General features: G+C 49.4%; 1 protein-coding gene across 1 annotated transcript; it reads left to right on the top strand.

Annotated features, from left to right (window-relative positions):
* Positions 1–1,355: 1,355 nt before the first annotated feature.
* LOC144101396 (uncharacterized) lies at positions 1,356–5,138 on the top strand. Its single transcript, XM_077634543.1, has 2 exons — positions 1,356–3,652; positions 4,524–5,138. The coding sequence occupies exons 1-2, from the start codon at positions 1,451–1,453 to the stop codon at positions 4,851–4,853; spliced, it is 2,532 nt and encodes an 843-aa protein (XP_077490669.1). The 5' UTR covers positions 1,356–1,450; the 3' UTR covers positions 4,854–5,138.
* Positions 5,139–9,708: the final 4,570 nt, after the last annotated feature.

Raw genomic sequence — 9,708 nt, 5'->3', positions numbered from 1 at the left:
CCTATTTCTTGCCGAATTGAAGCGCTGTCACAAGCCACCTTGCGCTTACTATTCAGCTTTCCGGCTCTCCTTTAATGCGCTATCACTATAGACGCCACAGTTAATCCCTAAGCCGGTCTGTGTGTGTCTGTGAAATCACTGCCAGCTGCGCCGCTCGGGAAGAGGCGGTGAGCCGACGTAGAGGAAAAGAGTGAGGTGGCACCCTCTTCTTGGCACTCAGCGAAAAGATAAGCCGCGCAGCACAGGGGAGATGAGAATAGGAAAAAGAGATAGACGGCGCCGTCTGCCAAATGGGCAGCGTGCACTGGCTGCCATCAGTAGTTCGCCTTACTGACAACAATATGCATGAAGCTGGAGCGTCTGATGGCTTGAGACACGAAGAGCGACGGGCGCTTCGCAACCAGCAATGCCGTCTGCAACAGCAACATGAACGCGAGTCCGATGACCCGAAGTGGTAGCAAAGGGTGAACGGAGGTTGCAGACGGCTAGAACGAGGGAACGCAGTCGATTTGCAAAATATTGGAGGGACGTTAATGCACACGCCGCGGTGGCTCAGTGGATAGGGCGCTCGGCTACTGATCCGGAGTTCCCGGGTTCTAGCCTGACCGCGTCGGCTGCGTTTTTATGGAGGCAAAACGCTAAGGCACCCACGTGCTGTGCGATGTCAGTGCACGTTAAAGATCGTCGGGTGGTCGAAATTATTCCGGAGCCCTCCACTACTCCACCCCTTTCTTCTATCACTCCCTCCTTTATCCCTTCCTTTAAGGCTAGGTTCAGGTGTCCAACGATATACGCGATAGATACTGCGCCATTTCCTTTCCGCAAAAACAAATTATTATTATTACGTCAATGCCGCTTGAACACTCAGGGGAACCATGAGGAACTCCAAGGCTAACGGAACACCGGAGGAACGCAGCCGTCACTAGTAATGTCACTTTTTTCCTGGCTCTTCACATTTAGAGGCATGTCAAAAGGTGCAGTGGTAAATAAACATAGCCAAAGTAGCAGCAGGCAGAACAGCCATAAGTGCAGCCGACAATTGTGAGGCAAAGCATAAGCACACTAACATAATGATAGCGCATTGAGACGTGCTTTTACAAAGCATGTTGTCCTGCTTGTTTTTGTTGCTGCTGTTCCTATATATTTAAACACTCGTTCATTTTATTATTTCCTTTTATTATTTTGTCCATGCTCGGCTCAATTTACAATAAGATTACCCCAAGCTTGCAAGGGAAACGAAGGGCAGCGTTGAATAACAAAAAATGATATGCCTTAAGCAGAAGAAAAAGAAGAACAAAAAAGAAGCCCATGCAACGAGCCATGCAGTTGATGAAGAAGAAGAGCCATGCAACGCGACAGCTGCTAGACGCCATGTTCTTACGGGCCAAGAAGCTGCTCCCACCTTGAGCCTGTCGTTCCGATCTCAGGCAAAGTGGAACTGTACATAACCATGTCACGTGAGTTATCACCCCATGCCCCATCGCCCAGTGACCTGGCTCCCACCACACCAGAGAGAAGAGAGCGGCCGTCCGAAGAGTGGCTGCGGTGTGACAGCGCGATGCCTGAAGGCGGGCACGTCGTCCGTCTCCATGCCGAAGACAACCAACTGGCCGCCTTGGTAAGCGGGCTTTCTTCTCCCTGGTACTCCTGCAGGCAACCTTATGATGGGCAAGTAAGAAAAGAGCCCCAAGAGTTTATTACGTCCCCTTCTGGGGCAGAAGCGGTCCGCGACCGGTCTCTACTTGCTTCGCTGTCAACTGACACGCCTAAAGAGATTCCATCAGACGTGATTTGGAGCGAATTTGAGACCTCGACTGAACCATCACCAGCATTAAGTCAGCTAAGGCCACAACCCGCCAAAACGTGGGGCACGTCTGAAGAAAGGTCCGTGTTCTCTGCGGTCACTGAGAAAACCTCCACTTCAACAATTTATGCTTGCAGACTTGCTTCCGTTCCCGAAGAGTCCAGAGTAGAGGATGCTTCCAGTGATGGACTTCTCACAAAGATCAGCTACAGCAGCGAAAGCACGGCTGACCAAGCGCAGGCTGGCAGCTTGTCGTACTCCATGAAACCAACGAAAAGCCAAGTGCCCGCCTTACTTGCCAGGAGTCCACAAAGCTCCGTGTGGCCTCGCGCTGCTTGCGGGTCCACTTGGCAACAAAACCAGGCTGAATGTGAAGTGCAAGGCTCTGGATTGTATGGCGACAGCAGTGCTATCAGCAATCTGATTAGAAAGTTAAAAGGTGCAACAACTACGTGCAGCCGACGTAATAAAAAGTCCCGGCCACGAGACTACTCTGCACGGCCGGATGTTCCCGGTGGACCAATCAAACGCTCGAAGCGTGTGTCTGCAAAACGAGCAGCTGGACGTAAATTCGCCGTTTTAACACCCAACGAGGCAAACATGGTTTTGAACATGATATCAGCTTTGAGAAACACGGACGTGGCTGACAGTTTTCTACCGCTTTCCCACACCATCAGCCCCCCGGTCAAGGACACCGCCAACATGACTATGCCTTTGTCACCAGAAAAGCAGCTGCGACCTGTTTCCTTAAAAGAGGTTGATCCACTCCTGATACTTAGTCAAGTTCAAGAGTTTAAAAAATCTGCTCTGGAAACCGCAAGACGAGGCTCTTATGGTTACACTCCAATACCTCGTTGCTCTGCAACTCCATCTTCAATTCACAGCGCGAGTGAGATTACTTATGAGCTTCAAAATCTCTGGGAAGCTTTCCAGCAAACATACAACTCTGAGGAGGCTCCACAACACCTGCCAACGGTTTATGGAGGAGCCAACAGTTTCCAGCAAAATCCTGATGTCAGTCCGCAATGGCTTCAGTCACAAAGGTCTTTCCCGCTCTGCAGTAGTAATGTGACTGAAAGTTTAATGGATATTCCGCCACCGAACTTTCCACAGAGCGAGTGCATTGCAAGTCTAGAAGAAAGATTCTTGGACGTACCGAATGATTCGACTTGTCATGTGGACCAAACCATGAAATACGAAGCACAAAGTTCCTCTGACGAACAAAGGAGCATGGACAAAATGGAATCGCCCTCTCAGAACAACTTGAGCTTTGAATTCATTGACCCCGACGTCTACCACAGCAATCCAATTTATGCCTGTGCCAGTAATCGCGCTCAAGCAAGCAGCGGGCAAGACCCACATGACATACAGTGGAACATTGGTAGATTGGATTTGTTGCCTCTGACAACCGATAACGTCACAGCTTGTGAGGCACTGAAACCGGGGCCAGTAGCACAAGAGAGAAATACTGAAGCGTCATTTGGTGGCGACTTCCTCGAATGCAGTGGCTCAGTCCGCGACAAGCAGCGCCAGAATGAGCTCTTCAGCCGTGAGAAGGGAATATCCTTTGACGATGAATGCAGGGAGATACTGTCGGAGGAATGGGTGCGCCGACGGGAGTCGTTGCTGATCAGGCGGAGCCTGCTGGAAGATGAGCTCCAGCTCAAGGACCTCGAAACGAAACAGATGAACCGAATAACCCACGCGGGGCACGAAATCGGGCCGATGTGGTGCAGCTCCGAGCCATCCGAGCTGCAGGTGGAAGAGGAGGCAGTGGCCAATGTTATACCTGTCACGCAGTGGCTTGACGAGGAGCGGCCTCCGGACGACTTCGAACCAGAAACCGAGGTGAGTATGAACCGAGCCCTGCCAGCTCCACAGAAGCCACAGAGGTGTATGCTCAATTGACTTTTTTTCGGACAGGCGCTCTATTCTTTTTTAGCGTCACATATTCGGAGAGCTTCACTTATAAAATATGGCCAAGTTGTGCGAACCCATTGTATAGTTGATTATCAACCAGCTTGGTAGCGCTCGTAGAAGCGGACAGATTTTCGCCATTCAGCCTTACTGAATGGTCTTTTGTGCACCTAATGTCTTCGACTCCTTTAGGTCAATGGGTTACATATCAGCAAAACGCAGATTCAAGAAAACATATAATCCGGAAAACGCTCTAGAATACAGGCTGGTGGTCAGCCTCACAAATGCAGACGTGCAGATAGTCTAGAACGGGGGTTCACAAACTGGGTTCCGCGGGCAGCTTCTGTGGGTCTGCGAGCCACCACACACTGGAATTTCCCCCTTTATGGAACACTTCTTGGGGGCGCATGCAGTGAGTGCTAAAACTTTATTCAACCCTAAGGTCCCTGGGTCTTCGCACCACCCCACTAAAGGTCAAAACATTCAGTTGTTGTTGATCCATGGTGTATGCGGCCCGGCTGACTGCGATCTTCAGCCTGTCCAGGTCCGCTGACCCCAGTGCGGTCTCCCTGTCCCCCATGTTCAGAGAGGCACCGGCCCGGTGGGGGGTGGGGACGCAGAATATGAGGATGCGGGTGGACCAGACACAGCACCTGGTTTGTTAAAATTACTTTCAATGTGTTAGGTCAGATGATTCCTGACTTTCGCACTGTCGGCATCGGCGCCGTCCGCAGCACAGGCTTTGCCAACATGCCGAGATGCTAGTAAAGCTTTCCAGTAACATGACGCTTTTTTTGCACAGGTACAGGTGTCAGCCGGATGGCATCCTGTAATTGACTTTTCGTTCCAAGCACAGCAGAACGAAGACTTCCCCGGAACTTCAGCAGCAAATGCTTGTCATTCCAGACATGCGTCACACAAGTGCAGTCTTTCTGGATCCAGCTTGGACGAGGGACAACCGAAGCTATTGACATCTCGGAGTTCGGTGTTGGATAGCAACTTATGTTTCCTCGACCCGCCATCCCCAAGTTATCTGGCGCTGCCTTCGATTGCTGCTCGATCGGCGCCCAAAAGCGATGACGAAGACACCGATGCAGGTGTCTCAGCTGTCGAAAAGCCTGCTCAAAATTAACGCGTTTAAAGTGCCCGCAAGCCATGAACAGCGCCCAGATAGAAGCGGTATTCAACGGCAACACTGCAGAGAAGCGCTGCATCCTGTATCCAAGCTCGTCAGACTGGCTCCACCTAGCTGTGCGGACAGCCGCCACCTAGTGCACCATGGCGAAGAGGCCGGAAGCACACCCAGAGAGTAAAGAGGAACGAGACGCTCCAGTGTCTTGAGCCTGTCCATGGGTGCTGCATGCGAGCATCTCGCGAACCAAGCGGCGGCTAGTCCAATTGTGCATCCAGCACGACTGCGACGCGTCGAAGGCCAGCGGATGAAGTAATAAAAGTTGAGCGTATTCCACGGGATGCCGGTACATTTTTGCTCCTCGTGCACGGGCTCCAGAAGAAACCACTAATCAGATTAGGAAGCAGTGTGCGCAACGGTAATCGCATCCGGATAAGTGAGGCATTTCACACAGTGTCGCTTTATATGGCCTTAGTGCCAAATGAAATGAGCTGAAGGGAAACATAGGCGTGAAAATAACAAGGTATTAGCGGCATGCTAGAAAATTCAGCCAAGGTTCATTTTACGGGCCGTGGAGCACAAGCACAGTTAATTATTTTGCCTGTTGTTTGCATAGACTCATTGAGATGGTATTTTCTATCGTACCACTATATTCCTGATTTTAATATTTTAATTAGGACGCAAAACAAATTCAAGGCACTGAAGGTGTCATTCACACAGTGGCTGTTTTTAGCAGTGGATATGACATTGTACAGCAGTAAGCACGTTGATGTAACGCAGTTGGACGGAATGCGCAAGATAGCCGGCGTTTCAGCAATAACAACGGACGGTCTCCTCACCAGTACTGGCCCATCCTATCACGGGTTTGTTCTGCTGACCGGCATACTTGAGAAAAAGACACCACCGATGTTCCGTTCAGCGTTAGTCCGAAGAACTGCGGTAATTGCGGCACTACTGGTTGGGAACCATCCGTTTGCCCCGATCGCGGTAAAACCTGCTTCTCATGCCGCCGCCGTGGCCACTTCCTTAAAGGGGCTGTGAAGGGGGTTCTAATAAAGTTGCGTCATGCCTGGGATATTGAAGCACGCCGCGTCAGAGAATAATGTCCAGCAAAGATTTTTTAACTGCGCTTTGTAGAATCTGAGTTATCTGTAGTGAAAATTTTAATTTTAGCGTCTTTGCGCCTCTTGCTCTCCTCTCGACACTTGTTGCATGCTGGTAGGCGCTCCTTTGCCGACCCCCCTCTGGGAGCGGAGCTTCCCGACCCGCCGGAGCTCAGCGCTTATTGGCCGCGGCCACGGTAGCTACCTGATGTCTGAAAGAATCTAACCAATGGCCACCTCTCACCTTGTCTACGTAGATGCGAGGACGGAGGAGGGTGCGAGCATGAAAAAGTCGCCGGTAAGGGCTCGACAACTTTGACGCGTGATTGTGGGTCGTCTGCTGCGTGTAGAAGAGTATTATTTGGCTATGGTTTTCATGGCAACACAGTTTAGTGATTAAGTGAGTCAATGTGCTCTCCTCGGAAGGTGTTTCAGAGCCCCTTCTGCCGTCTGCCGTAACCACCTCAGCCCGCAAGGACGACGCCCAGCTCAAGTCCGCAAAGTTGCACCTGAACAAAATGCACCAGGAATGCACCAAAATGCACCAAGAAATAGGTGCCAATAGACATAGTGGTGCTGTGTCTGCGTCAAAGAACGTGGTGTGCGTATAAATCATTCCAGGAGAAAAATTACAGGTGCACGATGAAAAAAAAGTGGCAAGGCATATTTCAGAGATCAGCGCATGAATTTATCGCGTTCGCGTGCAGTACAAATGGTTATAAATGAGGACAAGCTCAATATTTTTGAGATTCTTGTTCGTACCATAAACTACAGTGTTCCAGAACAATATATCACAGATGACCTTATAATAGTTCTCTTATTCTTCACTTTCTGGGTCACACTTGTTTCCTCTTTTCTCAGTGCTATGATTTTTTTTTTCAGATACCCTCCTATTTGAACGCGACAGTGTTAATGGTACTGTGCCGCCGAAAAGCCGCTGTCGGTGTGGGCGTCTTTGACGGCGGGCGAAACATCCGCGAAAAAATTCCTCAGAGAAGCAAACTAGGCGGGCCACGACTTAAGTGAAACGTCAGCCACATAGGTCACGTGAACCTATGCTGTCATCACAACATGCCCACGACATTGTGAGAAAACTGCCCACAGTAGCAGGCGGCAGTGGTGACGAGACATTTCTCGTGAAGAGCAACCTGGGTCTCACAAGCCCCATCAATGGCAGCACCTGCCTTCGCAGAGCAACGGCTGAGGCCGCACTTAACGACTGCAGCACTGCGACAGCAATGGTATGAGGAGTCACGGCGATCTATGAATTTTAGTACAGAACTAACAATTCCGCATATTAGTGCATTAACAAATCAAATGTATCGTGTCAAACCCTCAAGGCGGAGTTTAAGTGTCTCCTCCAGTTTTTATATTAATAGTTGGCTTTGGGGGAAAGGAAATGGCGCAGTATCTGCATCAGATATCGGCGGACACCTTAATTGCGCCGTAATGGAACGGATAAAGTAGGAAGTGAATTATTATTATTACCCGTGGCTTGTAGCGCTAAGGTGCCCAGCAAGGTCCCCAGCTACCAAAACGCGTGCGCGGCGCACTGAAATTGGTTTTTTGAGGAAGAGAATTGGCGCAGCAACTCGGTGGATGCCTTAACCATACCATACGGAAAGGAATAAAGGAGGGAGCGAACGAAGAAAGGAAGAAAGAGGTACCGTAGTGGGGGCCGCCTGAATAATTTCGACCACCTGGGGACCTTTAGCATGCACAGACATCGCACAGCACTCGGGCGTACGCGGCGTACATCGGACAAGAAGGCGGGAAAGGCGAGCAGTGCACGCACAGAGGGAAGAAAGGGCGAGAGACGGTTATTAGCGGAGCGCTCGCAGCTATTTACCCCACAGCGCTGCAGCAGTGTGAGTCGGTGATTAATATGGAGATGAATTCCACCGCTGGGGAGCCAGACAACCATATTGATTAAAAGAACAAGGCGCCGAAGAGGAGGAAGTAATGAATGGATGTAGCTGACAATGAGCACAATGATAACCAATCAGTAAGGATTCCTACTGAGGAAGGAGCAGGGGTCTATAGTTTCCGCAGAACAAGTAGCACCGCCAAAAACTCTGCAAGGAAGATTGCAGTTAAACCTTTCATGTGAAGGATGCTGCAAAAAGCACAGCTCGCCAATAAGGCGAAATCTGTGCTTGTTATTAAACGGCACAATGAATCGCACTTGTTTGGCGAATGTGGAATTGGTAATCTCCTGTAGATCGAACAAACTCGTTTTTCGAAAGTGTAAAACAATAAATGAGACATTTACAACAGTTGGCTTGTTTTTCAAAAGCGCCCCGTGTGTACGCGTTGCGTCCAGACTGTCGACGTGCGCTTTGGAGAGATTATAATCAGTGATCTCGACTATGAAGAATTTTTTGCAGCACACAAATAACTCAACTAGAAGCGAAATTTTACGCGTTTAGCCATACAGGTCAGCGCGGTCGCTTAAGTTTTATCTAGCAAACCTGTGCGAATTTGTGTTTGTTCCTGTTCATAAATATTATTGGTCTCTAACCTACTTAAATTATGAGCGTATATTTCTATTCCTGTATGCTGGTGCAAGAGGAGAAGGACGTGGTCACATTTTACGTTAGCAGCTGCGCTTTGTGCGCTCAGTTGGTTCTGTGGAAAGAAGCCACGTGATGAACATATATGATATAGCAGCTCTTTTTGTCCTGTTGTTTTGACATTTACCCTGTGGCTGTGTGAGTGATTGATTGTCGTGGCGGAGAAGGCGTTTAATAATGACGGAAGGTGAAAAGAACCGAAAAAAAACTTCTGGGACACTCAAGTTCATCTTAAGACTATGACGCGCTAGCTTTAATGGAACACCAAAGGGAAATATGAAAATAAGCAGGAAGGATAGATCATACCGCGAGAACAGCCGCCGCGGTAGCTCAATGGTTTTGGGGCTCGGCTGCTGACCCGAAAGGCCTGGGTTTGATCCCGGCCGCAGCGGTCGTATTTGGATGAAGGCGAAATTCTAGAGGTCCGTGTGCTGTGCGATGTCAGTGCACGTTAAAGAGCCCCAAGTGGTCGATATTTCCGGAGCCCTTCACTACGGCTTTCCTTATAGCCAGAGTCGCTTTGGGACGTTCAGCCCCATAAACCATAAACTATCACTGTCACTGCCGCCTCGCAGATCAAAGCGCGATTGAGGTATCCAGTGATCCAGCGAGCAAATTATGCGCGTTTCTGTTCTCGTGACTTTTAGCCACAGATGAAGGCTGTTGAAAACGACGACTTCCAATACACAGAGCGATAGTGTGGCAGTTTAAAAGGAAGCAACAAATGTTTATCTGCGTCGATCAGGGTCATATCTGACCAACCTCTGTGAGTATTGTTGCGAATTTGAGTTCATAGATCACTGTTTCCTCTTCTGCCGGCGGTTCGCTTCTCTGCGTAGAATTTACTTGGGGATCCCCCTCGCTTGATCAGGGCTTCCTCTATCTATTCCGATTCTCTTATCCTTCGTGTGCGACTATCACATACGATTATATTCGACTACCAGTGTGCGATCATATTCTGGAATTGAATCAGGTTCGTCTGCTGAAATGTGCATTAATTGCTCTGTTATTTCTGTTTTTCTTTTCAGATTTTATACAAATTCGTGTCTCGGACGCAAAATTATCCAACGACTCCACTCCTTGGCCATGACTGCTTCTGTACTCGCAATGCACTATAGCCAATTCCCCGCCGGGGGTGGGCGGCACTAAGTATGAGGCCATCATCGTCATCAGCAACAG

The sequence above is a fragment of the Amblyomma americanum genome, chromosome 1 (genome assembly GCF_052857255.1).
Source record: "Amblyomma americanum isolate KBUSLIRL-KWMA chromosome 1, ASM5285725v1, whole genome shotgun sequence".
Taxonomy (NCBI): domain Eukaryota; kingdom Metazoa; phylum Arthropoda; class Arachnida; order Ixodida; family Ixodidae; genus Amblyomma; species Amblyomma americanum.
The sequence above is the reverse complement of the archived record's forward strand: the minus strand, read 5'-3'. Positions and strand labels throughout refer to the sequence as shown.

Bases quoted from the DNA above. Each gene is read 5' to 3' on its own strand.
- LOC144101396 (XM_077634543.1), top strand. From the start codon at position 1,451: ATGTCACGTGAGTTATCACCCCATGCCCCATCGCCCAGTGACCTGGCT. The intron at 3,653-4,523 runs GTGAGTATGAAC...TTTTTTGCACAG, and splicing joins ACTTCGAACCAGAAACCGAG to GTACAGGTGTCAGCCGGATG.